Here is a 15,531-nt window from a genome sequence, read left to right as displayed (position 1 = left end):
AGCTGTGTATCTTTATAATAATAGTGAATATTCTATTGAGAAAATCGGTCACAAGTGTAGACATGATGCAATCACACTACTGACGGTTCCTTTACGTCATTCGTCAGATCTGATTGTAAAAGGTTCTTCAAGCGTTGGTTTTTCAGAACATCCTCCTTCCTGAAAAAGCAATGGTATTCAATTCACCCATTTGATTGGCTAAGGAGATCAACTGAGACGAATAACTAAATTCATTCAAATGTTCATCAAATGTTACAAACATAAAGGACATAAAGATGTGTATGTTTGTCCACATGTTACTGACTGCTGGAATCTCTTTACACCTTGTCCTAGAGTGTAGCTGAGTGTTGAGAGAAAGGTCTAACCTGCCAGGGAACTCCACGTCATCAACGGTCTCAGGGAGGGGGACTCCTCTAGTCTCCGGTAGCAATAAAACCAAACCCCCGGCTATGAGGCCTACAATTCCTGTATGGAGACCAAAGATGATGATACGTTAGTGATTCACAAATAAGTCTGTAGCCCCTAAAGCAGGGGTCTTCAACGTTTTCAGGCAGAGGACCCCTTAGTTGAGAGAGAGATGAAGCAGGGACCACCTCAGCCTTTTCATAGATTCCATACTGTATAGTTTCATCGTTTGGCAGCACAATCAGTGTATTTTGGATTCATGTCAATTTGTGTTTTCAGATATTGAACAACTTGAACCTAATTCATTAATAAACTTGACCTTTCACTCTGTACTTAGCTCTTTTTCACCTCTACACCAAACCTCTTTGCCGAAAATAGCCAATCTACGAGCTCACAACGCCTCGCAGCGTCTGCTATTTTTGGCTAAAGTTCTCAGAATATGGACACTAGGGTTCAAGTGGTGTTCAAGTGGTTAATATAAAAAAGGAGGAAAAAAAAGTCACTCAAAGATTTGGAGGACCCCTTGTAGTAACTCTGAGGACCCCCTGGGTGTGCCGGACCCCCTGTTGAAGACCCCTGCTCTAAAGAAAAGTTATGGAATCAGTTCAAAACCTAAATTATAATACAACTAGGTAGATTGAACTAATGAATTACTTACATTGAATACGGGGGGCTCTCTCCATTCCGACATGTTGCCACTCCGACAGTGACTTCTTATTGTCGGAGTGGCAACACTTCCATAGAGTTTAGGGTTAGGGTAAGAGATAGGGTTAGTGTCGGAATGGAGACATGTCGGAATGGAGAGATGCACTCATTGAATACCTCCACCACCAACACCATGACATTTTCCACCTGAGCAATTACTGATGGAACTTTCGTGACCTTAACATTTGACCCACCAAAGATGATGAGTGGGAGCTCCAGCCAGACAGCAGCCAGCCTGTAGAGCATGAAGGGGGCTACAATCCCTCCCACGTCACACAGAGTGGAGCACACGGACACGCCCAGGTTCCTGGGGGAAACCAGAGAGTGGAGATGTTTCATTGGTTAACTTCAAACTACAGCATTCTCTGTACACATGCTTGCTTTTCGTCGTTGTCGGGTGGAAACCTTGTATGTCCAAAACCGTTTGTTTTGTATTCATCATTTTTTAAATTATTTAAACTAGTGAAAACAGCCGATCTACAAGCACACAACGCCTCGCACCGCAAGGCGGTGTATGCTTGTAGATCAGCTGTTTTCACTACTTTTGTGCGACGGCCTTGTGTGATGAAGCAGGGCTTTACTTTGCGGAAAAATGAATTCGTTTTAAACTTGGAGATACACGGTTTCTGCCCGACAGTGACGATTTGGATAAACAATCTTCTCATATACTAAAACAAATCTACATCAATTCTCTTCGCAAAAAAAAGTATGTGAGCTTGAAGAAGATAGAAACGTGATGAAACCTCACCTAACTGAGGTAGGGAACAGTTCAATGTTGACAAACACCACCATCTCAAAGGCCATGGTGATCCCTAGCCGGCCGACGCAGGCCACGGCTGTCTTCAACCAGTAAATACCTGATGGAAAAGCCAAGCACACGTTCCTTATAGACGTTATAGTGCTACAGCCACAGGTGGACAAAGTATATACTCAAGTAAATCGTCGTTGTCGGGTGAAAACCGTGTATGTCCAAAACCGTTCGTTTTGTATTTATCATCTAAAAAATGTACCATACTAGTGAAAACAGCCGATCTACAAGCACACAACGCCTTGCGATGCGAGGCGGTGTGTGCTTGTAGATCACTAGTTTTGTGCTACGGTCTTGTATGATGAAGCAGGGCTTTGCTTTACCAAAAACGTACACATTTCAAACTTGGAGATACAAGGTTTCTGCAACGACAGTGACGAAATACTGAAGCATTCAAAGGTACAAATTATGAAGTACATTTTCATAAATGTTCACAAATAGTTAAAGTAGCAGATCGTAGCCAAGTCCCTGGCCGTAGAGTCAAAAGTACAATAATTTCTATTTGTAATGTAGCATAGTCATCAGCTTGCAAAACATCTAAAACAAAAAAGAAATACTACAAAACTGTACTTAAGTACAGGACTTAGTTACTATCCACCACTTAGGGTACTGTACACATGTTGGGAAAAGAACACAATAAGTTTGAAACTATACAACTGAAGAAATAAACAAATTAAAACAAATTGACCATAGGCTCCTCACTGTCAGGAATGAAGGCGGTGATGATGCAAGAGGCTCCGGCTACGATGTTGGCGGTGGCGAAAGGCAGGCGCCGGCCGACGCGCTCGATGGTGAAGATGATGAGGAAGGCGGCGGGGAACTCCACCAGGCCTGCGATCAGGAAGTCTACGTAGACGTTTCCCCCTGCTACGATCCCCACGCGCATTATGAGGCCCTGGTACACCACAGCACTGGTGAACCTACAAGCAGGGACATCATTATGAGTCCCTGGTACACCACAGCACTGGTGAACCTACAAGCAGGGACATCATTATGAGTCCCTGGTACACCACAGCACTGGTGAACCTACATTATGAGGCCCTGGTACACCACAGCACTGGTGAACCTACGAGCATGGAAATCATTATGAGGTCCCTGGTACACCACAGCACTGGTGAACCTACAAGCAGGGACATCATTATGAGGCCCCTGGTACACCACAGCACTGGTGAACCTACAAGCATGGAAATCAGAAGATCTGAAGTTTCCTTTTAATTATAATTCAAAAATGTACAGTATATGTTTGACCTAAGTTTCATATCTACAAATAGCTTTAATTTATTTTGATTGTTGACCTTGACCATTGAACATTTGGACCCAAAGGCTAATCATCCCTTTGAGACGGGACACTATTTTATTCTCTCGAAGTATCACGACAATCTGTTCTCAAATTATTATATTGCTAGCAAACAACAACCAAACAAACAAACATACAGGTACCCTGCCATGGTGTTCACAAGGCAGTGGGTCAGTGAAGCCATTTATCGTAAATAGAGGCTATGCACGTCCACTGAGACACGCCCCCCTAATCTAGACTGAGTGGCAAAACATTGCGCAGCATGGAACAGTGGAGTTTAGAAGTGCTTGTTGCAAATCACTCAACGGCCCTGCATACCACCTGTTTCTAAATTGCACATAATGCAGGAGGCAGCAGGATGTTGTGTTGTTGAAAACAAGTGCTTCCAAACTCCGACGGAAAATGTAAAACCTGCACAGACTTGACAGAGTCTTGACAGAAAGTAGCTCATAACATGCCTATGGTGGATGGGATGCCTATGGTGGAAACAAAAATCAAACCTCGGTTCGAAGTGGAGCGGTGAATCTGAGCAGCTATACCGTGTGTGTGTGTGTGTGTGTGTGTGTGTGTGTGTGTGTGTGTGTGTGTGTGTGTGTGTGTGTGTGTGTGTGTGTGTGTGTGTGTGTGTTGCATGCGCGTGTGAGTGAGTGGTGAGTGTGCCTGGCCTGCACAAAACAGCGCCCCTCCTTTAACTAGTGTGTTGTGTGTGGCCACTCAAGGTATTGCCAGGCTACGGACACGGCCACCCAGCCACCCAGCCAGCCACCCACCCACCCACATACCCACGGACATACCTGTCTATTGGGAGCGCTTTCACTGCTCCAAAAACTTTGCAGATAGAAAGAGGATAATTCAAGCTTTCAGTACAGCCGCAATGTTGGTGAGTTTAACTTTGTTTAATACAATCAGATAGGACTTTTCTGTGTGGATGTATGGGCTGTTGATGGCAGAAATTAGTTTTGTGCCACTCAGTAGGCGTTCCCACATAACTTCCAGCAACAGCGATGTCATACTCAAACCCTCTATAGATCAGCCTGACTTAAAGAGCTGTGATTTATGAAGGCTCTCACCAGCAGAACATGAGAATGAAGGTGTGTTTCCTCATGTTTGGAGTTCTGATCAGGTCCATGAAGGAGGCAGTAGGGGAGTCTGCGTCGTCATCTGTCAGAGTCTGGAAGCAAGATTACAAAAACAAGATAGAGAACGTGATTTATAAAATCAGGACATGCCACCTGTCATTATTTCCATCATGTATATGTTGTTTTTCCTATTCAAGAGCATTAGTGGCTCTAACCATGAGTGGTACTGTATTTCCTGTGTGCTTTCAATCAATTTCTCATGAATCATCCCTCTGTCGCAAACATAATTATTAGACACCAAAATCAACACAACTCCATCAGCAGAACAGAACAGGTTTTTGGAAAACCATCCCCCCTAAGGCCCATTCCCACTGGGCCAGATAACAGATAAAGAAATCTCTTTCTCCATTCAAGTGGATGGTAAGATACAGATAAAAAAGAAATATGTCACAGATATTTATTTTTTTTAATCTGTGACAGATATATATTTTTTTTATCTGTATCTTACCATCCACTTGAATGGAGAAAGAGATTTTTTTTTAATCTGTTATCTGGCCCAGTGGGAATGGCCCTTTAGGCAGGTACAAATCTTGATTCCTTTGTCAGAATTGGCATACCCTAGTCTGGGATCACTTCACTTTTCGGGCTTGTAACCGGTCTGGAGCGGAAACCACAACACGTCATGTTGTAGTACTCAAAGACTACAATTTGGCCGGAACTATCCACCGGAAACAGTTTTAACCCAAAATAATTCCCGTGCGCTCAAGGACACACTTTTAGGGCCTACCTAATAAACTCCTTGATGCGGAGTAGTTTTGCTTTTGAAAAAATTGTTTGGGATATGCATATTTTATTCCAACTCGTAGCGACTGGCAAGACTACACTAGGCTACTCGAGCATTTTAATAGGGATTGGGGAAACAAACGGGGGGGAACCAAATCAAAGCGATGCCGCTTCTTCTAGTGGTTTCCGCGCTTTAGGCGGAAACCAAACGGCCTGTTGTGAACGAACAAAGCCTGGTGGGCGAGGTTAGGCATACCCAGACCCCAACCACCAACAGTAAACATTAACATAACCACTTGGTTGTTGGACCTTGTTGGGGGCGCTACAGTACTGTAAACACAGCACGAGAGCCTTCTGTAAATTACATGCAAAAAGTCCCTAACCTTCTTAATTCAGTGCAAAAAGACGAGAGGTTTGGTTTCTCACTAACGTACCTCTATTTTCGTTGAGAGTTCTCTCTTGTTCTCCTTGGCCATGGCCTCAGTGATCTTCACAGCTTTAGCATGCTGATTCTGAGAGAAGAGCCACCTGGGAGACTCTGGGATGAACCTACAGTATCAGACAAAGACTATGCATTAGATTAGACCCAGTCAGGGGCGTCACACCAAATTCTGGGCCCTGGGTACAAGGATTCACTGCGGGCCCCCCATGAATGTTAACTATTGAAAAATAGCAGATATACAAGCTCACAGCTGCAAGCTTGTAGATCTGCTATTTTTTGAAAAATCGTGAAAATGTGTGCCAAGTGTTTCCATGTCAGTGATGCTCAAACTTTTTTCATGTGAAGGACCCCCCCATCTCAAAATATTTAGTTCCAGGGACCCCCCCAGAAGCAAAATTTGAGTTACAAACGTTCACTTAAGAAATACATATGATTTGCGCACATTTTCACAACTTTTCAAAAATAGCAGATCTACAAGCTCGCAGCGCGGCACTCGGTGCCGCGCTGTGAGCTTGTATATCTGCTATTTTTCAATAGCTAAAGTTACTAGGGCCCCTCCACCTTGGGCCCTGGTAACTCAGTCCCGCTTTCCTACCCACTTCAACTCTTTTACCCACCATCACATCTTCAATTCATGAAACAAGACTCATTGGAGCCTGGAGGTCATCATCCATGCACTGTACAGGAAGAAGAACTGTGTGTGAAGGAGTTTTCTCACTAGTCTTGCGTGGCCAGAGTGTTGCCTCCGCAATTTGCAAATGCTCCCGGCATACAGTCTGGGAGACGGAAGTTCTAACGACGAGTGCGAGATAAATGTGACGCACCCGCTCCCTTGGCCCAGTAGCGATAACATGTCCTACTGGAAGCGTTATGTCATCTTTCAATATTTTTTGGGGCGTTATTTTGTCTTTCTCTGGTGTTGTTGCAGCTCTGGTCCATAGCGTTAGTGGAGTTCTCCCTAACGTTATGTTCCTCTACCTCCGCATTTCTTGGCAAAACCGGAAAACCCCGCCGTCTGGTCCGAAAATAACAAAAACTGTTTCGCCCCTCACCAAACCAAAGGTATCATTGGACAGTTGAAAGCTTACTCTACTTAGTGGATGCGGTCTGAGCCCCCCATACGCTTAAAATACATTTTTAGGGCAAAATGAAAAATATTCCACCGGATGGAGAATCCATTTCTTCTCGTTTTTCACTATTTGTCATCGCCATCACATCGCCAACTCACTACTGCCGCGCAGGTCAGAGGACCGAATTACACAGAGCATATAGTCTTGTTGGGTGTTATTCAACTCTGCGACGTTGGAAGCGCTGTTTCGTAAAACAGTCTTCAACCAGGAATAGTGTCTCCATCCGGTAGAATATTTTTCATTTTGTCCTAGAAATGTATTTTAAGCGTGTGGTGGGGGGCTCAGACCGCGTCCACTAAGTAGAGTAAGCTTTCAACTGTCCACTGATACCTTTGGTTTGGTGAGGGGCGAAACAGTTTTTGTTATTTTTGGACCAGACGGCGGGGTTTTCCGGTTTTGCCAAGGAATACGGAGGTAGAGGAACATAGCGTTAGGGAGAACTCCACTAACGCTATGGACCAGAGCTAGTGTTGTTGGTGCTACTTCCATGACGTTTTCAAATGTTTTCTTAAACTATACATACACGCATGACAAGAATATGCCGCTCGACGGACTCTGTCTGTGCTAGTGTGTTTCTGTTATGTTTCCAATGGGACTACAGTTCAGTGCAGCAGTGGCTACTTCCAATACTCGCCGTTTGGGAATTGTAGTTCCAGGCTCTATATACAGGGTTCCCACGGTCATGAAATTCCTGGAAATATTTTGAAATTAGACACATTTTTCCAGTACTGGAAAAGTTTTGGAATTGATCAAGGGTCCTGGAAGGTCCTGGAATAAATAGCTATGCATTGTCTTTGGTTATTGATTTTGTTAATAACGCTGAAATGACAAATTAAACATTGGCCAAATTGTCAAATATTAAAGGCAGAAAAAATAGGCTGAGAAAATAGCAGATCTACATGAGGCGTTGTGAGCATGTAGATCGGCTATTTTCACAATAAAACAGTGTTATACAAAATTCCTCAACTCTTAGTGCTCGTCAGGGTGTCGGGTCCCCAGTTAAAATATGATTATTTCGGGGGTCACGGCGTGAACATTTTGAGAACCACTGGCATACACTACCTGTCTTTGGGCATTGCGCATAGGACTAGTTATTGAGCTGAATTATTGTTATAATATATAGTCCTGGAAATTGGGTTAAATATTCTGGAAAGGTTTTGGAAAAGTTTTGGAAATGAATTGGTAAAAAATTTGTGGGAACCCTGTATATAGCATTCGGAGATCGTGGAGTAGTTGTCTGGCTACGCGAGACTGTTTTCTCACCAGTAGTAGGACAGGAAGAGGAAGTAGGGTGCAGCGATGGCCACCTGCAGCCAGCGCCAGTCTGTGATGAAGTAGGCCAACAGAGGGAGGAGGAGGATGCCAACGCTGAAGAACATCTGGTACAGAATGCCCACCGTCCTCCTGTACTCCACCCCAACTATCTCTGTCACTGGAATGTGACACAGCACACGTGCTTAAAGTGTTAACTATCTCTGTCACTGCAAAGTGACACAGCAGATGAGCTTTTGGAGAGTAAATGAATAGGCTACTACTAATTTAATCATGGGATGTGACATTAATTGTACACTTGGAACACAAGTGTACAATGACATTTCTCAATGCAAAAAGAGTGATAGAATGCATAGATGTTGGTAGCAGCATACTGTAGGTACTTTGTAATTGTTATTGTCTGTTCATGTACCGTGAGGAGTTCATTAGTCTGGCTCTGTTTGTGAGTAAAACCCTGCTAAATCTTTAAGCTATAGACGATCGTTGTCCTTACGTAATACGTATGTGACCATCCAGCCTCCTTTGACACCAAAGCCGCAGATGGTTCTGAACACCAACAGGCAGGTGTAATTAGGAGCCACGGCCACCAGGATGCCTGCTACCCCGTTGAACACGTTGGAGACCAGGAACACCATCTTCCTGCCATACCTGCACAGAGACATTATATGGGCATAAAGATCTGCCCAACATTACTTCTGAGACTCCTACATTCAATCCCTCAGATACTGTGCACTTCCCTGTGCACACCCACCCGGGCACAGGACTAGTTGATATAGTTTATATAAATTAAACTATATTAATATACTCTTAGCAAAATGCAAGGAAGTGATTCCCAATGAAGCCCGAATTCCACCAAAACGGTGAGAGTAGCGTGGCAAAAAAAAGTGTATCTATACTATAATATGAAAGTCCTGTGTGATTCACCTTCAGTCACCATACAAGTAGGCTCAGCAGCATACATCAGACAAGTTATTGTAAACCTCTTAGCTAATGGAAACCAGGCATTTGTCTTCATAATAGAATGTAACTGTGTCTCAAATGCTGTCTTTCTGTGTCTGCAGAACACTGTTGATGGTGTGAACTCATTCTGGTGCATAAAACTGGCTGTTAAAACTGAGTCATTCAGGGGCGCCCGCTGGCCTACTGGCGGGCGGGAATCGAACCGGGAATTGGGAATCGAACCGGAGTCATTCATATGTAAGTAGATACATCGTAGAATTATAATAATGCAGGTCAATAAAAAATGAATGTGTTATTTGATATGTTATATAATGTACCCCTTACATTTGAAAATTGTTGAAAATGGGTTAAATTGTACGCAATGCAGAATACTTCATTTTAAAGAGAATGCTTTTACACAAAGCTCAATGTATAAAGCTATACGTATGTCATAGATAGACAGTTATACCTGTCAGCCAGGTAGCCCGTAGCGATGCCACCAACCAGGAAGCCCATATTAAGAGTGGCCTGGTACATGTCCACCACCCAGGCATCTGCACACACCAGGTCAAACTGGGACCAAGAGAACACACACCAGGTCAAACTGGGACCAAGAGAACACACACCAGGTCAAACTGGGACCAAGAGAACACACACCAGGTCAAACTGGGACCAAGAGAACACACACCAGGTCAAACTGGGACCAAGAGAACATGGGGTTTATTTGCATACTACTAATGCAGTGTTTCTCAACCACTGTGCCTGGGGACCTTTGGTGTGCCCCTGAGAAGGGTCAAGTGTGCCCCTTGAAACTGCTTGAAAGCCAGTATTTATCATTTTAAAAATGAATTAAACTAGTGAAAACAGCCGATCTACAAGCACACAACGCCTCGCGGTGCGAGGCGTTGTGTGCTTGTAGAACTGCTGTTTTCACTACTGTTGTCCGACAGCCTTGTATGATGAAGCAGGGCTTTACTTTGTGAAGAAACGTACACATTTGAAACTTGGAGATGCAAGGTTTCTTCCCGACAGTGACGATATTTACACCCCCGTATTATGTTGGTGTGCCCATGGATTCTTGGGACATGAAAAGTGTGCCCATGCAGAAAAAAAAGTTGAGAAACACTGTACTAACGTATCCTCCATTTCATACACAAAGACAATTCAAAGTTCTTACATAAGGCATTACAAAGGCATTTAAATAGAAATACAGAATAGAAGGAAGAAAATGGGCATAGGAAGAATTATGGTGCAATTATAGTTTTACTCATTGTCACAATATCAATAGTGCATTTCAGTCAGGTCACAGTTTGTCACTCACCTCTGTCACAATGGACTGCCTCCCCTCATAGTCGTATTCCCAGCCATCCTTCAAGGACAACAAAACATTCAATTCAATTAAGCAATAGACCTTGATTTATCAAAGAAGATCTATGCCGTAGGCAGGTATAATGAAAAAGGACAGTGAAAGTATCACTTCTCCAATGTGGGTCGTTAATGTGATTAATGCCTACATTAAGTACAACTTCACTCAGAGGCTAAAGCCTGATTTATACTAAGCAACCAGTAAGCTCACGTTAAATGCAGGTATGGTATATATCATTACAGTGTTGCATTTTCCAATATCCATTCATTTTGTTGATGATTTCTGCACATTGATTCCCAGTCACCATTGAAAAGTTGCAACCTGTCCCTTTGGTTTATTAGAAAGATGGAGTTGTAATATCCAGGTAACAGCTACAATGTAGCCATTTGCACAAATGTACTGTACTGTAGACATAAGTACACACACAGATATAGTACTGTACACACACATCAAGTACACGCACGCACACACACAGGCGCATTAACGTTCAAGCACAAACAATATCCACGTGCATGCAAGCACCTCCAAAAGCAATGTCACTTCTGACCCTCTTGGGAGCACCACAAATGTGACGCCGAACCGTATTCCACAGAAACACTACTTTTCATCCGCAGATTCCTCAGGTCTTGACGTTTGGCCAACCAACCACACATGCATGTCCTTGAAAATGTCTAGTCTACAGTATATTACTTTCACAGACTGAAAAGAATACAACCATCGTATCAGACAGATCAGCTGTTGCCATGCTTTGCTTGCCTGCTTTAACTACTTTATAATTATGTAAACTGTTACAGACAAGGCTGCTGTCATTTGCATTCTTGCCCTGATTTGTGTTCTCAGCTTCTCAGACAGTCTCGGTTTTCACCATTCTTTCCCCTGTGCCTTTTCTTATACAGTATGCACACAACATCAAAACAATGTCACCCCCTGATGAAGATTTCAGTTATAGTATGATGTCAACATTGTGGCATCACACATTTGATTATGGCAACAGGAAATACAAAGTTAATAACATTGACTTCACACAGAAGCTCTACTGTATGTTCAACTATGCTCACTCTTTGCCCTTTAATAATAATCTTTATTGTCCCCGAGGGGAAATTTGTCTTCTGTTCAACACAAAAACAACACAAAACCATATAATACAAAACATCACAAGACAGATCATCAGGTCCCCACTATTCACAGAAAACCATCCTAGCGACGGGGGCGCTTGCTTAGCAGATTATCTACGCCCGATGGCAAGAGGTCGAAGTAGCGATACAGAGGATGATCAGTGTCATTTGTTATTGAGAGTGCTAAGCGTGTGATGGCTTTATCATTCATCTCCGCAAGTGTGGGTGTGGGAAGTCCGATGATCTTGGACGCAATACGGGTAATACTGTAAAGTTTGTTTCTGTTAGGCATGGACAGTATAACATGCTGAGCAATACAACAGAATAGGTTTTTGGCCGCAGTTCTTGTCCCCTATCCCAAACTGAAGCCCCTTTCAGGTAGCATGTTCTTCTGTCATCTGCTTCGAGTTAAGTTTCTTCTAATGGCTCCTAGAATGATAATTAAACAACAATGTCAGAAATGTAAACTAAATGATGATGAAAAGCTTGAAAAACATCCCATGTAATCCCCAAATCTGCATGTTCACGTCACAAATGGTTTTATATCAAGTTCAATACTGTTATTTTTTTTTCCTTTTTCTAAGGACTGCTGTAGTGCGACCCGATCCTATTACTCTACTTACAGTAACAGGGTTGCAATTAATTAACAATACATTCCATGACATTCCATGGCCTACTGTACATGACCTTTGACAGACAGTCAAAGTCCTTTCAGACTGAGGAATAATCTCCCCTCTGTTAATTCGTTCGCTATAATATGGAAAACAGAAAAGAGAAATAACCATAATGTTAGTACTGAAGTCACGTGAAGATGTTATTTCTTCGGTGTCATGTGACTCACATTTCTTTCTCTTCCTCTGCCAGGATAAAAGGTTTTCAGTAACAGGGTATAACTAGCATATCAACGCCAGGCCGGGTGGCCTTCCCAGGGCTGTGCAAGTCGTCGCAGCCATCAGGACCCAAGGCAGCTGCATGGGAAATGGCTTTTCTACAACATACATTTCAACTTCACATTCGTGTCGACCCCCTATATTGGTAGAAGTGAAAGCAGTTTTGGCGGTGCACTTTTTAGAAGTCCCTGCGACATACTAGCGTCATGTCCAGGGGGTGTACTTGTACATCAAGCTGCCTCACGCTACAGAAACAGGAGATAGGCTCCTACCCTATGAGCCTCATGGCTCGGCAAGGCTTACTTACTTACTTACTTACTTTTTAGAGGCCCCCCAACAGGCGGTTCCAAGTTGGGATAGATTTAATGATGTGTTCATGATTATGGCGTAAATAGAACGCCATAATAGACCCTTCCCAGTCATGTGCAACTAATTTGGTGAATAAATAAATAAAGGGGGGAAAAATCTGTCTGCCCTTATGATTGGCTCTGCGTTGTTTGGAGAATCCTCAACATGCAATTCAAATTTGGGGTCCATTTAGCTCCTTTCGGAACCCCTCACTCCACTGCTACACACAGCTCCGAGATGGGGTTCCTACTGGTCGCATGCCAGAATCTTCCGGCTGGGTGGACGATCCACCGTTAGCGATCACTTCTTACCTTTGGTGAACATTCTATCCAAAATGTGACTGGTTTCTGCTGATCTATAATCGTTTTACTTTATTATCGTGGAAGGATATCGCTCATTAGGTCAGCCGGTTCTGTGTTTTCCCCGTTGTGTATATACCACGTGACCAGGGGAGGCAGTAATGTTTTCCTATGCGGCCGCAACTTCCGGAATGTCTAAAAAACATGGGACCGACTGACCTAATGAGCGATATAAAGTCTTTATTTCATCCCAGTGCTTCGATTTTCTTCCACGATAAAGAAGTAAAATGATTATAGATTAACAGAAACCCGTCACTTTTTGGATAGAATGTTCACCAAAGGTAAGAAGTGATCGCTAACGGTGGATCGTCCACCCAGCCGGAAGATTCTAGCATGCGACCAGTAGGAACCCCATCTCGGAGCTGCGTAGCAGTGGAGTGAGGGGTTCCGAAAGGAGCTAGGGTCCATTAGACACCGCATAAGTACATTTCTATACTAATATAATATATACTAGTAACTACACAGGTATACGTGTATCCATATATAAAAAGAAAGCGGTACAAACCTTACATGCCGTGAGGCCAGCTCTGCTCAGGTTCAGGTCCTGCGTGTCACAGGTGAGTCCGGTGGCGTTCCAGTCCAGGTCGTACTGCTCACAGGTGCTGTGGAGCAGCTCTCCAGAGGTGTTGACCAGGGGGACGGTGAGCCTGCGTGAGTCCGCCAGGCTCCAGCCACAGCTCTGCCTGGTCTCCGCCACGGCCGGGTCACGGCACCAGTGCTCCGGGGTGAAGCCCTGGAACACCACATTGATGAGCGCGCCGGCAAACGGCAGCGACACGAGGCAGAGCATCGCGAAGATGCGCTTCTGGCAGCGTCCAAAGGTCCCCACCTCCTCCAGCATATCATCAAAGGTTGTCATCACGTATAGGATATAATATCACCGCAGTGTGTTGAGAGGCTGTCTGAAGATGGAAAATAGGGATGTGGCAATAAATTGATTTCTGATTAGATTTTTTATTAGTGCTGTAATTAAGTGTTAACTCATTAATTAATATTGCCTAATGAAAAGTAGGCAGCTTCCAGTGTTCATTCCTAAATGTAATTTGACCCCAATCAAATATTGCTTCCAAGAGCGAGGGTAGCAGCCTCTTGTTGGAGACCAGCCAGGGCGATGGAGCTTGGTCTTGCCTGCGTTAAGCCAAAAGTGGTTACTGTCAGTCACACCACCTCACGAAGCTCTCCTCCAGCTCTCATCCATCGTGTTGGTCCGTGTTGTGCCCTGTGATGCTGACAACGATGGTGTCACTAGAGAACCCGTGGAGGTGACACGTTTCTGAGTTGACACGGAAGTGGAAGGTGTAGACTATGTGTAGAGGGTGAACAGGAGGGGAGACAGCAGTGAGGTACACAAGTCAGTGATCCAGGCCAGGCCACCAGGCTATGGTCCACCTGTACAGCAGATAGCCAGCAGGAGTGGTTGGATGGTGTTAAAGTTGAGGGCACAGGAAAGTCACAGAATATGATTTGTTGTGTCTCCGGGCCAGGGCCCACTCCAGGTGGGTGTAGAATAGATCCTTTAGTAGGTAGACATTAGTGACAGTCTATAGACCAAGTTCAAGTAAATTAAACAATTCAAACGACGGGTGATGGAGAAGGAAGTGAAGGCAAATGAACACTCACATTTTCCTCATAAAAGACTCAAAGATACTTTGTTTATTAAAAGGAAAACAGCGCCCTCTGCTGTTAGCAGCAATGTGATGTACATTGCTGCTAACAGCAGAGGGCGCTGTTTTCCTTTTTTTGACGATGGATCTCCAGATTGCATTGCTGCTATTAAACAAAGTAGACTATCTCGTCTGTACATTACATTAACCTACTGTATTTTTCCCTTTCCATGCATTATTTTTAAAGGAAAGCTTAGCCTACATTTCTAGTGTGACTGAAGAAATTGAGAAACAGGTTCTGTTTGATGCACTTTGTCAAATCTAGGTTGTAGGAATCTATTTGATCGTGTAGGCCTACTAGTATCATGTATTTTATCGTGTAGGCCTACTGACTTTTTTACTTTCATAGATGCAAAAGTCAGACTCGATAGTCGATAAATCTGTGATAGCCTTGATTCAAGGCTTACCAAGCGCATTAGTCATTCTATACATTAAAGCTAAAGCTCACAAAGTTGGACTAAAGTCAAATAAATAAATACATAAATAAATAAATAATAAAACGGTTGGGAGTTTTATAGTGCATAAATCTGTCTTACTTGTCCCAGCGTCTGTCCAGTTCACTGCCCAGGACTTTACAGGACTGAGGTGTCAACTGTCAGTCCACTCCGTCGCCAGAAACTGCAGAAAGTCAACCCGCAGTGCATGTTGGTTGATGTAAACGAACAGCAGAGATCCTTGACCAGGTGCCAATACAGTTCCAACACTGTACGAAGTGTACTGTACATAGTTGTACAGTGTGTCAGTGGGCGCCTGGGCGGGTCTCGATTCTAACGTCCAGCAATCTGGGAACCCATCGTCAAAGAAAGGGCGACACCTATCGGTCTGTCTGTCTGGTCTGTCTCGAGAGATTAGTCCAGAAACAGAATACGATCATAGAGTCGTACACACACACACACACACACACACACACACACACACACACACACACA

At 43.7% G+C, this 15,531-nt stretch overlaps 1 protein-coding gene across 2 annotated transcripts in view; it reads right to left on the bottom strand.

Moving 5' to 3' along the window:
• LOC308301249 (solute carrier family 22 member 2-like) overlaps positions 1-15,531 on the bottom strand; it is a 40,197-nt gene continuing 24,666 nt past the window's right edge. The window contains exons 1-12 of one of the 2 annotated variants that reach the window (XM_080745164.1): positions 13,444-14,300; positions 10,182-10,229; positions 9,330-9,433; positions 8,415-8,569; positions 7,913-8,081; positions 5,512-5,626; positions 4,286-4,386; positions 2,621-2,838; positions 1,859-1,967; positions 1,305-1,417; positions 366-465; positions 1-159 (exon numbers count right to left, since the gene is read on the bottom strand). In XM_080745164.1, coding sequence (XP_080601290.1) covers positions 72-159; positions 366-465; positions 1,305-1,417; positions 1,859-1,967; positions 2,621-2,838; positions 4,286-4,386; positions 5,512-5,626; positions 7,913-8,081; positions 8,415-8,569; positions 9,330-9,433; positions 10,182-10,229; positions 13,444-13,797 — 1,674 coding nt within the window. In that variant the 5' untranslated portion in view covers positions 13,798-14,300 and the 3' untranslated portion in view covers positions 1-71. Of the gene's footprint in view, positions 160-365; positions 466-1,304; positions 1,418-1,858; positions 1,968-2,620; positions 2,839-4,285; positions 4,387-5,511; positions 5,627-7,912; positions 8,082-8,414; positions 8,570-9,329; positions 9,434-10,181; positions 10,230-13,443; positions 14,301-15,531 lie in introns of those variants that run through there. The other variant, XM_080745165.1, reaches the window with a different exon arrangement.

Source organism: Nannobrachium achirus, assembly GCF_963921795.1.
Source record: "Nannobrachium achirus genome assembly, chromosome: 16".
NCBI lineage: Eukaryota > Metazoa > Chordata > Actinopteri > Myctophiformes > Myctophidae > Nannobrachium > Nannobrachium achirus.
The sequence above is the reverse complement of the archived record's forward strand: the minus strand, read 5'-3'. Positions and strand labels throughout refer to the sequence as shown.